At 50.0% G+C, this 14,873-nt stretch overlaps 1 protein-coding gene across 1 annotated transcript; it reads left to right on the top strand.

Annotated features, from left to right (window-relative positions):
* The first annotated feature begins 1,046 nt into the window (after positions 1–1,046).
* LOC111159837 (fibroblast growth factor 6) lies at positions 1,047–12,397 on the top strand. Its single transcript, XM_022522476.1, has 3 exons — positions 1,047–1,392; positions 2,358–2,461; positions 12,221–12,397. The coding sequence occupies exons 1-3, from the start codon at positions 1,047–1,049 to the stop codon at positions 12,395–12,397; spliced, it is 627 nt and encodes a 208-aa protein (XP_022378184.1).
* Positions 12,398–14,873: the final 2,476 nt, after the last annotated feature.

Here is a 14,873-nt window from a genome sequence, read left to right as displayed (position 1 = left end):
GGTTAAAAGCACAGGCTTTGGATTTGGGCCAGTTGTTAGCTATGGTAACTCAGGCCAGTCACTTAGGTTTTCTACACCTTAGCTTCTTATAAAATGGGAATGCTATGAGGCAGATGCCAAGGATGAGCCCAAGTAGGAAAATGGCCAGTGGACTCTGTCAAGGGCCAGCACAACTTCCACCTCATTGGTTGGGTGAAGGCCATGGCCAGAAGAAGTCTGACCCTAGCCCTCTCTTCCTCGACAATCCTAAAGCTCCTTGGACCACCTCCCCCACTCCCCACCACCAAATCTCTGTTCTCTCCTGTTAAAAGGGCTCGGTCTTTCGGTGTCCCCCAAAGCTTACCTTGGCATGCGTTACCATGAGCTCTTTCCATGAAAAGGTCTCTAGTGTAGCTCAAAGGCCACAGTCATCACCTGCCACCAAGCTTTCCCTGTCACCCTCTTTACCCTTTGCCCGCTAAATAAGGAAGTCAGCGGCACTGCCAGGCCAAGAACTTTTGCCCAGTTTGGGTTCTGGGTGGCCTCTTGCCTCCCTCTCCCCTGGCTCCCAGCCAAATCCTCCCTCCCTCAGAGATGCTCCCTGCTCACTTCATTCCTGCCTCATAGCTGGAATGACAGTGGCTCCCAGAATCCCTGGGTGTGGGGAGGGTGATGGGGGTCTGGGGAGCCAGCCAGGCCCAGGAGCAGGTTAATGTTACAGCCCTGGATAAGCGAGCTGGGGCAGTTGACGTCAGGGTGATGATGGGTGGAGGGGAGGGACAGTCTGCTGAACTATAAAGATAGGTCAAATCAAATATAATCAACTCGGGACGGAGCAAGCGGGCGAGCTAGACGCCGTCCCCAAGCCATGGTCCCTACCAGCCGCGGCTCAGCCTGGGTCCCTCTGCTCCCAACCCGAGTGCCCAAAGCAGGCTTTGGTTTCATGTCAGCAGCCTTCATCTGCCTTCCAAAAATAAGCCCCTGCCGCCATGCTGAGGGGAGAAAAACAAGAAGGGCGGTATTTTTAGGGCCATTAATTCTGACCACGTGCCTGAGAGGCAAGGTGGATGGCCCTGGGACAGAGGCTGTTCATCACTATGTCCCGGGGAGCAGGACGTCTTCAGGGCACGCTGTGGGCTCTCGTCTTCCTAGGCGTCCTAGTGGGCATGGTGGTGCCCTCGCCTGCAGGCACGCGCGCCAACAGCACGCTGCTGGACTCCAGGGGCTGGGGCACCCTGCTGTCAAGGTCCCGAGCTGGGCTAGCTGGAGAGATTGCTGGGGTGAATTGGGAGAGTGGCTATTTGGTGGGGATCAAGCGGCAGAGGAGACTCTACTGCAACGTGGGCATCGGCTTTCACCTCCAGGTGCCCCCCAACGGCCGGATCAGCGGGACCCACGAGGAGAACCCCTACAGTGAGTGCCAGCTACGGCCAGTCGGGAAGCCGGGGTCTTGGGCTCAAGCAGGGCTAAAAGACAACGGGGACTTGCTGGGGTGCATGGGGTCTTGTTGCAAAAGGGAGAGAAGTGTTACTCCCTGCTTGGATGCTCACAGGATAGCTGCCTCCCCTAGACTCACTTGGACCGTGCCTGGTTGCAGGCTTGATATGCTGAGGTCTGAGCATTCTGGTGTCCTTTGCCATCACCCCACGGGGCCCCGGTGGCACTAATTACTTCAGCATTATAGGCACATCTATGGCCGTGGACGACCACCAGAAACCATCACCCGGGAAGCCATAAGGCATGGGTGGTGAGAATAAATGAGGGGACTGGGACCAGGTTAGACTCAAGCTGATTTTTACTCAGCTTCCCTCTTTGAGAAGGAAAGGCAAGTGATTTGCAAAATTTCCTGCTGAAGTACATCTTTCTTTTATATTCCAACCTGCCTTCTCTGTCCTCAGGCTCCTTGTCCTGGGGTTGCTGCATAGATAGACTCGCCCATCCAAGAGGGGACAGGAGCTGCAGAATCCAGGCAAGCCATCAGCCTCTGTGTGGCTGCAGTGTTTGCAAGTTGAGATGAGCTGAGATTTGTTGAAACATGTGGAGAATCAACTTTATGAAAAAACTCATCAGCATTCATTTTTCTACCCCGGGCCAGGACCTCATGTGATTAAGTCAGAAAGCTAATCTTATGTAGCTATGCTGTAAGCCTTGGATCTGATGTCAGAACCACCACCCCCCCACACCCCTTGTGGAGCTGGATCTTTGACAGTATAGTGGCAGGACTGGCCGAGTCCAAAGTGAGATCAGGGATACAGGGTTTGGCTTTCTAGGAGCTGGGGACGGGCTTAGATGTCCTTGTGGCATCACCTCTAGTTTGATATCCCACGCTGCTCCACTCAAGCCTTGGGTAACGTGCCCCCCCCCCCTTTCTTTGTCAGGCCTGCTGGAGATTTCCACAGTGGAGCGGGGTGTGGTGAGTCTCTTTGGAGTGAAAAGTGCCCTCTTCATTGCCATGAACAGTAAAGGGAGATTATACACAACGGTGAGTCTATCGGGCTGGGGGAGCTCCAGCTTAGGGGAGCAACCTCCAGCTGTGAGGGCTGCAGCTTACACAGCTGAAGAAAATACTAGAAAAGCTTTGAGTAAAGAAGTGCCTATCTGTCTAGAACAAGAAGGAGGGGCCCGTCCCAGTAACCCGCCTGGAAATCATGCCTGGGTTGCTTCACAGTTAATTCGTGTCTGCTCTGGGCCATGTTTTTCCTGACTCTTCCATTGTTGTAATTAAATAGGAATCATGGCTCAGGAGGCTACTGGTTCTGAAGGAGAGCTGGACGCCGGCATAAAGCTGTCATCCAGGCTTACGGTTGGGTTTGATCCCCTGAACTGGAGTGGCCCAGAGAAGCAAGGCTCTTTGAGGTTGGGGTGCTGTTCCATAAGAACCCCCCTCTGAGAGGTACCACCGCCACTTTTACTTTAAGGTTTTAAGTCCTCTGACCCCTGATCCCGGAGGCTAGAGAAACATACTTAGCCCACCCTCTGGGCTGACACCCCAGTGCTAGTCCCCTCCTCATCACAGATCACCCCTGGGAGGGCAAATGCTAGTCCCTTGGTTAACCTAGCCAACTTCTAAGCATATATACTTAAATCTCTGCTCTCTTTGACCTCCTGAGCCCTGGGGCTCTCCTCCCATGATTCAGCTTATTCCAAAATATGGCTGGGAAAACATCCCTATGAAGTTGAAGAAACTGGGAGTTCTTTTGACAGAAATAAGAAGGCTAAAAAGGTAGACCTCTGAAAAATTGTCAAGGAATACCAGAGTTATTTATGGAAAGGGCATGGAGTGCTGTTCTACCTCTCCTTGGAGACAGACTGAGCATCAGGAAGTGAGCAGAGAGATCTGGGGTTGGTGCTGGGTTCTGGGGAAGCTATCCCTACAGAGGGAGTCTGCTCCCTACCCAAGGAGGGTACTCAGGTGGCCTCTTCTGTGTGATCTTTAGTCCCGACTCTAAGTCTGAGTCAGTTTGCATGGAGACAAGGCATGGATTAAAAGTGGGTGTCTGGAGTAAGGGGAAGAGCTGAAGGGTAGGTGGCACCAGGAACCAGAACTCGGGCCCCAGTCTCTACACCACGGGCCCTTCTGCTGCAGGTGTGACACGCATTACCTGCAGAGCCCGGAGGCAGGTCCACGCACAGCCCTTACTGGACATGAGACCTTGGAAACCTTGGAAAGTCCTGTCTGTAAAGGGAGGATAAAGATCACACACACCTCCCAGGGCTGCGGGGGGATAATGCTTGGAAAGCCCTCCGCAGGGTGTCAGCCAAACACTAGGTGCTCAATATGGGGTGGCTATTACATTATCTAAGGAGGGCGAGGCACCCCGCTCGGAGGCTGTGCACCCCACTTTCCTAGAGGTGAGGCAGGTAGGACCTTTTGCATCCACGGCATCTTGGTGTTCAAAGTGCAGATAGATGTCAGGGACCTCTATCAGAGATTCTTATCCAGCAGAGCTGGGGTGGGGGCCTGGATATTGGTTTGTTTGTTGTTTTTGAAGCTTCTCTGGTATTTCTGAGGCACAGAAAGGTGTGGGGACTACCAGGCTACATGGCCTTTGGAGGGTTGGGCAGTAGAAAGCTAGCATGAGCCTTGGAATTCCCACTCTTTTTCTCAGACACCTGTCTGTGCAAAGGTGATGGAGAAGGGCAAAGGCTGCCTGGGACCAACATAGGTGTGGGTGCAGCAGGGCCCCTTCCTGTGGGATGAGTCATCCCCAAAAGCCCCTTCTCACCAGCCTGCACAGTACCTGGGATCCCACTGACTGGAAAGCCAGGAATGGAGGTTGTTGGCTGTGACACTGTCTGCAGGGGACCATTTAGCACGTAGATCTCCGGGAAGGAAACCCAGATGACAGAAGCCCTTCTCTAGTATTGCTTTCTCCTTACCCGGAATGAGGCTCAACTCTGAAGCAGGGAAAGGGCATAAATACAGGAGCATTTATCCATGTCCCCCTTAAAATGTGGGGCCCTGGCAAGAGAACATACATGAGATTCCAAACTCAGAGCTTTAATCACAGTCAGAGAAAGTACTGCAGGGGCACCTGGGTGGCTTAGCCACTTAAACGTCCAACTCTTGATCGCAGCTCAGGTTTTGATCTCAGGATCGTGAGTTCAAGCCCCACATCTAGAAGAAAGATGAAAGGAAAGGAAAGGAAAGGAATGGAAGAAAGAAAACATTTAGAAATCACTGTAAAGAGGTAAAGCATTGAGTAGCAAAAGGGAAGGAGCCATGCCTGAAAGTGGGCTGACTCCTGATGTAGAAGACACACCTGCCCCAGCCACCATGACTTCAAAGGGTGGGTCAAGTGGGCCCATTAGCTGGAGGGTTCACTAAGTGAACAATTCCAGGGAAAGGGGGGGGAATCTGTCCTGAGGAAAGACCCATTCGCTCTGCACACTCAACCCCTCCCCCATTTCCCAGGAGCATTGGGTCCAGGAACACCTTGTCCGAAGTGGGAGCTCGGACCCCTGGAGCCCAGGGCCAGGGTACAGAGAGTGGGGCTGAAAGAGGGTGTCTGGCCCAACTGTGCCCCAGGCCTGGGCAACTGACGTTTTGTGTGGCTGTGCACCAGATGCGCTGAAGCACCTCTACCCCCTCCTGCTGCCCCTGGGGGGCCTGTTATCACAGTCTAAAAAAACAATTGCCAACTGATCCCCGGAGCCAGGAAGACTCCCGCTGGGTGATGATTTCATTCACACTATTTCACTTAAGCCGCTAGAGCTGCCTCAGCTCCCCGGGCTCAGCTGCTACAGCCTGCGGCTAAATGAGATTTCTCTTGGGGGGAGGGGACCCATGCTGGGGTTGGGGACACGGGACAGCTCATGGTTAGAGAATAAGAGCCCTGAAAAGCCGCCCAGGAAAAGTGGCCTCCCACCTGCCTCACCTCTAGGAAAGCGGGGTGCACAGCCTCAGGGTGGGGTACCTCGCTCTTCTTAGATAATAACCATCCCATATTGAGCCCCTAGTGTTTGTCGGGCACCCTGAGGAGGGCTTTTCAAGCATTATCCCCCCACAGCCCCGGGAGGTGTGTGTGATCTTTATCCTCCCTTTACAGACAGCACTTTCCAAGGTCTCATGTCCAGTCAGGGTTGTATGTGGACCCACCTCCGGGCTCTGCAGGTCATGGACGGGACGGGACGGGAAGCCCACAGCAGAAGCACACTGACAGTCCTAGCCCCTGTCCCACCTACCTTCCACTACTCTCTCATTTGGGGCAAAATCATTGACCTTCTCTGGGCCTGGACCTCTGCTCTCTGAGTGTAACCAGAGGCAGAAATCAGTGAATTCCAATCGCCTTCATCCTGTAAAAAGTAAAATTGAACAAAATCCAAGATCTCCACCTGACAATGTTCTATGAGAATCCTTTGGCCAAGAAAAATGTACACAGACAACAAACGAGTACGAATTGAGTTATGCTTTGAAACGATTTTAGTTTTACTAATTACAGCTGTGTCTACATCCTTCTCATCAGAAGTAGTATGACAGAGTGCAAAACACACTGTTTGTTTCATCCATCAAGGCCTTTGATTATTCTCTTGGGCATTACTTTGGGACAGGGGAGGACCAAGCCATGCCCTCACTCAGCAGCAAAGCTCAGAGAACAGATTCCTGAGGGGACGTGTTGGCTCCAGGGAAGGACTAGGGGCTGGGACCTCAGAGCCCTGCAGAAAACTCTCCCCAGCTCACCGCCTGCCTGCTACAAAAGGCTACACCACAGGGCGCCTGGGTGGCTCAGTAGGTTAAGCCTCTGTCTTCTGCTCAGGTCATGATCTCAGGGTCCTGGGATTGAGCCCCGCATTGGGCTCTCCACTCGGCAGAAATCCTGCTTCCCCCTTTCTCTCTGCCTGCCTCTCTGCCTACTTATGATCTCACTCTCTGTCAAATAAATAAATAAAATCTTAAAAAAAAAAAAGTCTACACCAGAATTAGAGAATGATGTGCCCACTGAAAACCTTTCAAACACTGTAAACTGACAATGCAATCGTGTGTTACCAAAAAAAGCAGGTGCAACTGACAGACCTCTTCAGGGCTGGGAGATGGTATTTCTCCATTTCCGCTAAGGACAGATAAAGAAACAGTCAGGGGCTGCAGAAGAAAGGGTCTTAGAAAAAAGAGCCTTTTTTTTTCCTCACTCCCCACCTCCTTAAATACGTCTTCCCCCCAACCCTTCCCAGGCACACACACAACCAGAGTAAGAGGGACAGGTGGCCACGGCAGCCCCGGGAGGAAGAACTTTAAAGACAAGCACCCACCCCCAGCAGTCCAGGTGACTTAGCTCTGCCTCAAGACAAGAGGATGGTTGTCTCCTCCACCCCAGACTGTAAGGGGCATTTCTGCAGAGGTGACACGCTGAGACCGCCTTCTGCAAAACCTCTACCCAAAATGCCCTTCTCCTTGTAAGAGCTGATCGCTTTGGAGTTTTGGTTCCTCATTAGACCTACACGGAATTTAAGACGTTGTCACGGTGGGGCCTGAGGCCCGCCCGGCCCAGGAAATGTGATCTGGTGAAATTATTTTCATTTGTTCGAGTAATAATATATGGTAGCTCCTTTTCTTAACACGGCGTTCACTTGGCACAAGTGCTTTTCTCACCAGAGCCGAGCAGCCAGCACTCCCAGGCCATGAGAACCGGGGGCTCATGATGCCAGAGGCACGGTTAAGGGGCTGTGTCTGGATACCACACTGAGCATCAGTCAGGAGAGCGGGAAAATCCTATTGGCTGCTTCAAAGAGTTCAGGGAAATGGTCTTGGCTTCCTGCCATCTGAACCCTAAGGACGGGTGGAGGGGTGAAGAAGGGACAGGCAAGGGAAAGAGAGGGCTCCGAAAGCAAACTTCATGTTTCACTGTAGATTTGTACACAGTTCTGGGGAAGGCTGGGAATCTGAGCAAGGCTAGAGAAAAAGAACCAAATGGAAACAAATGAAAGTAGGAAAACATTTTTGTGAAAGGAGAGGGAATTTGAGTAATCAAGAAGCGATGAGCAGAGCACAAAGCACAGTGCGGACAACCGCTATTGTGCATATTTAAAAATGTTTCAGGAGCCTCAGATGCTAGGAAAGACTGGATTCTTAATCCACACATTCTAGAATGGAGGATACGGGCAGATGCCTTCAGAGTTTCCTGCCTGGATCACTCTGTCCGTCTCCTTTCCCTTCCTCTCCCCTCCACACGCTGGCACCAGGGTTTGATTTCCTCTCCAGAGTCTGCAAACCACACTCGAAATCTGTCCCGTAAGCACTATCCAGATCAGAAATTCATTCTCCTGGAAACTGACGGTGGGGTACTCTCCAGGGACATATAAGTTACAACAGAGGGGAAAGTAGTGGGTGGCAGGGGCTGAACCGGACAAGGGCGGGGGTACCACCAGTTTCTGATAGAAATGTTTCCTTGGCTCTGTTTCCTGGCCCATCTTCTATCCTGAACTCCCTTCCTGCTTTAAACAATCTACTTACATGACTAGGTAATATGTGAACACGGTGGGGCGGGGGATGGAGGGAGAAGGTACAAAAGAACACGCCGTGGAAATTTAGTTCCTTTCTCACTGTCGTTTGAAGCCACTAGTATCTACCTCCCCAGTGAAAGACACTACCCATCCTTGTGTGTTGCTCCAGGAAGAACCTGTGTCCCTGTGAGTGTGCCCTCATTGTTAACCTTATAAACTCACATGGATAAGAGCACACTACACACCGTTTCGAAGCTTGCCTCTTCATTTACCAGTATGACTTTGAGACCATTTCAAGTTCATGCACGTGGAGGTTCCGTATGTTTCATGGCTCATAGTATTCAACTGTGGGACTCTGCCAGAACCGAACTAACTCCTTCCCTCCTAATAGACACTTTGTGGTTTTTGGTCTTTTACTATTACGTAAATGTGCAGCGAGTAACTCTTGTACATGTGTAGGAGTGTGCCAGGAAGATAAATTCCTAGAAGAAGAATTAGTAGTCCTTTTTCATTCTAGAAGATATTGTCAAATTGCTCTGTATAGAGCTCATTACAATATAGACACCCAGAGACATTAAATGAGAATTCCTAGTCTTCATGCTCTCACCAAGGGAAGAATACTATCAAGGGGCACGTGGGTGGCTCAGTCAGTTAAGCATCAGGGCTCTTGATTTTGGCTTGGGTCATGGTCTCGGGGTGTCGAGATGGAGACCTGAGTTAGGCTCTAAGCTTAGCGTGGAGAAGGCTTGACATTCTCTCTCCTTCTCCTCCCTCTGCCCCTCCCCACCTTGCTCACCTGTTCTCTCTCTCTCTAAAAAAGAAAGAATAATTTCAAACATCTGACTTCTATTAATCAAACAGTTAAAAAATGTCTCACCATTATGACTTAGATTTCTCTCCTTAGGTATATTTTCTCATGTTCAAATGTTAATGGTATTTCCTTTTCTGTGAATGGTCTGTTCATAAACAGTTCTCCGTTAAGGGTTCTGCATAGAGTAACAAAATCGTACTCTCTGACACATATACATTGCAACTATTTTTTTATTTTTTATTTTCATTTTATTGTTTTTTGTTATTTATTTATTTATTTTAAGTAGGCTCCACACCTGGCATGGAGCCCAGCATGAATTTACGACCCTGAGATCAAAACCTGAGCGAGAGTTGGAAGCTCAATGTCCTGAGCCACCCAGGCGCCCCGACATGGCAACTATTTTCTTATGCAACTATTTTTTAACTGAGTTTGCTATTTATATTTTTGTTTTGAGGCAATTTTTTTTTCCAGGCAGAAGTCAAATTTATTGGTTTTGCTTTTTTTATGGTGTCTAGTTTTCTGTGTCCTGCTCAAAAAGATCTTCCCGGCTCAAGATTATTGAAACAAATTTTTTCTGGACTTCTAAGGCTCTCATTTTCACATTTAAATCTTTGCTAGTTGTAGAATTTATTGTAACGTAAGGAATGAAATAACAAGTCAAACTTTATTACTATTATTATTATTAGATATTATCCAGTTGTTCCAACCCCATCTTCTCTCTAGTAATTTGAAATGCCTTTATTTTATATAAATTTCAGATCCATTTTTATTTTATACTGACATATATTTGGATCTACTTCTGCTTCTGGACTCTATTTTGTTCATCGATCTGCACCAGACCTGTTTTTCTTTTTAGAAAGAGAGAAAGAATATGTGATGTACATGTGCGTGCGGGCAGGTGTGCAGTGGCAGAGAGAGAAGGAGCGAAAGAGAAAATCCCAAGCAGGCGGCATGCTCAGCGCAGAGCCCCATGTGGGGCTCAATCCCAGGACCCTGAGATCATGACCTGAGCCGAAATGGACAGTCCAAAGCTTAATTGACTGAGCCACCCAGGTGCCCCTGCACCAGACTTTTAATCGGTATAGTTTTATTTCTCAGTTAAATTTACAATCAATCCCGAGTGTACTTTCTCCTAGCATTGTTGCTTCAGAGCTTTGCTCACCAACAATCTTAGCTCTGTGGCTGACCCTACACGCCATGCACAGGTAAAGAAACCACGGTCCAGAGAGGCCCCAAAGATCAGAGCCGGAGCATCAGCCTCTGTGTACCCTAGTTCTGTGCTCTTCTCATACAAGCTCAAGGTCTCGAAGTCATTCAGTCCGTAACTGCAGAGTTTAAAACCAAAAATGTGTCATAACCCACAGCAGGTTTTGCAGGAAGGGCAATCCAGGGTAAGACAGACTTTCAGGGCTTTTAATGTAAAGTAGTTTGTGATAGAGAAGAATTATAGTAATAACAATATTTTCTACTTCACTATGTGCCAGGTGTTATACCAACGACTTGATGTATGTTATTTCAATTCATGCTCACGCCAGTTCTATGGCATAATTATTCTTACTGTCCCCCAATGTACAGATGAGAGAACTGAGGTTAAGTCAGAGGAGGGAAGGTTAAACCACGTGCCCGTGTTCACAGAGCTATGTAAGAGGTAAATCATCCTCAATGCACCCTCAAACTAGTGCACACCTATGCTTTTTACCTACTTTGTTTATTCTCTCTGCCTTTGGGACCGTCCTTCCACAAATACTTACTGACCATCCATAACAAGGCTAGCTTGGGAAAATCCAAGCTCCCAGTGTGGTGCTAGGAAGTCAGCTGGTGTGGCTGGCTGAAGCTTTCATATTCATCCCAGGTAAATTAGCACTTGTGGAAGTGCCTTTTAAACGATAAACGGGGGAAAGGAGGAAGGGACAAAGGGCCGGAGGGGAGTGTGCCCTTCCCTCCTTACACTGCACTGCTCCTTGCTCACTCTCATGCTGCATTGAAGGAGCCAGCCATGGAGTCGGAGGGGAAGGGGTATGCACCTGCCTTGCTGTTGCCCCTGTTAAATTCAGTGTCACGTACCTGACAAGACACAGTCCTTGTCTTGGGCTACTTGGAGTCTATTGGGATAGAAGAAGCTGTCCCTGGGGATCACACGCTCTTGTATGTGCTGCCTGAAAGGTGCAGGTGCACCCAAAGAGCCGGGGGTGTGTGTGTGGGGTGGGGAGGCGTCTGGGAGCCCAGTGAGCTAGCTCATCACCCTCCGTCATAACAGGAAGAGGCTCTGGTCCATCCCCCGCCTCTGCCAGCCCAGGGTGCTCACAGTCCGATTCCTTCAGAGAAGGTCAGATGACAGCTCTGGCACAGCCGGCCGGCCATTGAGTGGGCTTTTTATAGCCCATGGCCTCGGTCAGCAGGAAGGAGTCAGAAATTACATCCCACCTCTCTCTTTTTGTTTCATTCTGTACTTCTTTCGAGACTGGACCCCAGATCTCCTGGATCTCATCTTGCTCTTTCTTCCTCTAGAGCCCACAGAGCCGTTCCCGTCCAACGCACAGAAATCTCCCCAGCCTCCCTCAGCAGGGGGCCCAGAGGCCTGGGGAGGAAGGGCCCTCTTTTCTAGGAATAAAGGAGGACATGGGTGATGGAGTGGGAATGAACTTGTTGATGTGTGACAGGAAGTTCAGCCTTCATTTTCTGAACAGATGGTCCACACACGCTTCTCTACCAAATTAGCACTGAAGGGGCTGATTTATCACTGGCCCCAGACTCTATGGCACCACCTGCCGCAGAGGGAACCAGGTTCTCTTCCCCATAAAAATGGCTGCTCCTCACCATTTCTGTTCCCAGACTTGCCATGAATGTCGAGGAGGCACTGGGCATCTTCTGGGTTCAAAGTCAAAACCAAGAATGAACCTCTTTAAGGGGTTGCAAACCTAGGGCATAACCTGGGAAAGAGAGTGAGGGGACACCAGGGAAAAGAAGAAATGGTTAACATAGTCAACAGGCAGCGTTGGAAAGGACCTGCACACCCAAGACACAGCTTGCAGGAAAGGAAACAAAGGCTGAGAGGGAGATCCTGCCGGAGGTCACACAGCTAGAAAGCAGGGAAGCTAAGTGGAGCCCGGGCTCCCAGTCCTGCTCCACTAGACCACCTCTCACAGTGGACATGAGAAAAAAGCCTATTGTATCCTTTCCTGAATGAAATAAATTATCAGCCAGGTGCTAAATGGAGATCACCCTAAACTGAAAGTCAGGAGACCCACCCCCTGTGATACAGACCATCGATGTCCCTGGACCTTGGTTTCCTCATCCTAAAGGAGGGAACGTGAGAAGGACCCAACAGCTCAGAATTCTCTTCCTTTCTGACCTTCCATGACCCAGTTCACCTAGGATGGCTCAGAATCCCTGCTGGTTGTCTTACAGAGAGGAGGGGAGGCGCACCTGGTAGGGGGACCGTTACACCTCATTTGTAACCGAGCCTCTACTGTTTGTCCATTTCTTTGGCAGCCCAGCTTCCAAGAGGAATGCAAGTTCAGAGAAACCCTCCTGCCCAACAATTACAATGCCTACGAGTCAGACCTGTACCGAGGGACCTACATCGCACTGAGCAAATACGGACGGGTAAAGCGGGGCAGCAAGGTGTCCCCCATCATGACTGTCACTCACTTCCTTCCCAGGATATAAGGACCCTAAAAGGAGGCTTTCAGATTGAAAGCAACATCTTTTGTATCAGAATTTTGCACAAATGAACAATCCCCCTGCCCCCCACGACTCCTGAGTCAGGCTTCTCTTGTGCTTGGGGAGAAGCCATACCAGACCCTATGGTATGAAACCAACCCAAGAGAGAGGGCTTGCAACCAACATCCTAGAATGGTGATGGATACATGCTCTGAACTCAAGTGAGGGAAGAAGCTACACGGGGCATGTGACCATGTGCACGGGGAAAGGCCAGCGTGGCAGCATGTGTGTGTGTTGGTGGATATCCACACATCTTTGTGTAGATGGTCTGAGCAAAGGCATGGCAGAGCGTTGGGTTTCTTTCTCCCAGGATCACTGCAGCAGGAATCTGCCCGCAAGAATGTCTCCTGTCAAACCAGCAAGATTGATGTGGACTCTCATTGTGCCACTTCCCAATCATCCTTCCATTCAGAGGCCACTCACATGCACGCATGGCTTGCACAGGCAGTGGGAGCAACTGTCCTCTAAGCATGGAGGGCAGGATGGGAGGGAGAGTAGGGTTTATCTGCAAACCAAAAAGAAAGTGGGCAGGCTCCAAACTTCCTGCCTATGAGGGCTCCGGGGACACTGGGCTGCCCTGACAGGGAAGCTGGGGGAGAAGGGATCCTTTTCTTGCAGAAATGGGGTAGAGCTGTGTCTCGGGCAGCTGGGGAAGGCCTGCTGGAAGCGGCGGAAGGGACTGGATGTCCTGCGGAGTGCCATTCGGCCTGGAGGATTCAGTGCTGTGTGTGACTCCAAGAACAAGCCGGGGCCAGGCTCCCTGCCCATAACTTTTCCTCACTTTGAACTGGGTCTTATTTTAACCTCAGATGACAAGGATCCTAATAATGGCAACCTCTTTGGCGAGGGGTGAGGGGGTACAAAATAGGGCATGAAGGAAGTAGAGAGGCTTGGACTGCAGATGATGATTCCTCTCCAGCTACGTCCGGGAAACTCACCCAAGTCCTCATCTGATACTCTCACTTCCTTCTTGGTCGTCCTCATCTCGCATACACACTGGTGGCTGGATGCAGTAGAATGGGCACCATGACCTCCAGAGTTTGCCCCCTCTGGCCCCCCTACAGTAAGAGAAGAGTGATAATCCTATGAACCCAAGCAGCCAAGCTATAACAGCTCCTTGCTGTACAATGCCTTCTTGCCTCCTGTCCTTTGAGAGTATTTAAAGCAGAGGTTCCCCCCAAGTGACTATAAATGTTGTCTGCCTGGAGCCTTCAGATTCCTGAACGATTGGAATGTTCCTAAATCTGAAACCAGAGAGAGCCATATCAGAGTGCAAATATTTTCTGCATACGTGAACCATCAAGTTACAGAATGACCTGACACCCTCCACTACTCTCAGGGGCCCCCTGCCTGGAAGACAACCCCCCATCTGCTGCAAATGCCTTCGTCTTCGACATACCTCTCTATTTGCAGATGCAACCATCTATAGATAGATCTGAGCTGAGTGACTGTGAACTGGACATGGAGGCTGGCCACCCAGCAGAGGCATCCTACAGGCTACCTCTCTGTCTGGCACACATCAGGGAGGACATGTGCTGGATGAGGAGGAAAAGGCCCCACAAAGGTAAGCAAAGATTGAACAGACAGTAAGAGCTCAGGAGCAAGAGTGGACATGACACCGCCTTGGAAGAAACTGGCAGGAGCTAGGGTCTTGGGTCAACTGGAAGGGGGAGAAAACTGGTCCATCTTGACCATTTGGAATATTCAAAGTGCAGGTCTGCTTGGAGGCAGAGGACAAAGCTGATTATCTTGTCCAGAGTAATTGATTGGTCTCTTTGACAGGGTACATCAGAAACTGATGCACTCAGAACCCGAGGCACGTAGCCATACCCAATGGAATGTGCTGGGAGTGCAGAAAGGCTCTGGGAGTGCAGAAAAGTGTTAGGTCCCAAAGTGTTAGTTCCTTTCTTCCTAAACCTCTGAGCCAACTTGGCATGAGAGGGGATACATTTCTCAAGGGAATCTCAAGGCCTCAGACTGCTAGACCTTGTCTGCATCTTTCTGGAGGCTCATAAAAGTGCTCAGATGCTGACAAGAAGTTCCTCCAAAAGTCCACTTCCATATCTCAGGCTAGGAATGAGAAGGAGAAGCTAAGACGTGCCTGGGACCAGGCAGGCTTGCTATCCAGTCACCATGCAGAGGCACCAACACACCCATTGCCTATGACTAGAATTGCTTCCTAGCATCAGGGCATCTGTCCTAACTGGTACCGGAGCCTATGCTATAGCAGTCATTGAACATTCTAAATGTATTCCTAGATGTGGGGATGCATCATTGACTCTTTAAAATGTCTTCTATCCAGAGGCGTTCTCTCCCAAGAGCTTTCTCTTCAATCTGTAAGTGGCTTAGGCTTACAAGTCACTCTCCAACCATAGAAGTGGGCAGGAACAAAGGAAGATCAGCAAAGGACTGCTCAGTCCCT

The sequence above is a fragment of the Enhydra lutris genome, unplaced genomic scaffold (genome assembly GCF_002288905.1).
Source record: "Enhydra lutris kenyoni isolate GAN:26980312 unplaced genomic scaffold, ASM228890v2 scaffoldscaffold69, whole genome shotgun sequence".
In the NCBI taxonomy this organism is placed as follows: Eukaryota; Metazoa; Chordata; class Mammalia; order Carnivora; family Mustelidae; genus Enhydra; species Enhydra lutris.
Note: the sequence above shows the minus strand (reverse complement) of the source record. Positions and strands in the feature narration are given on the sequence as shown.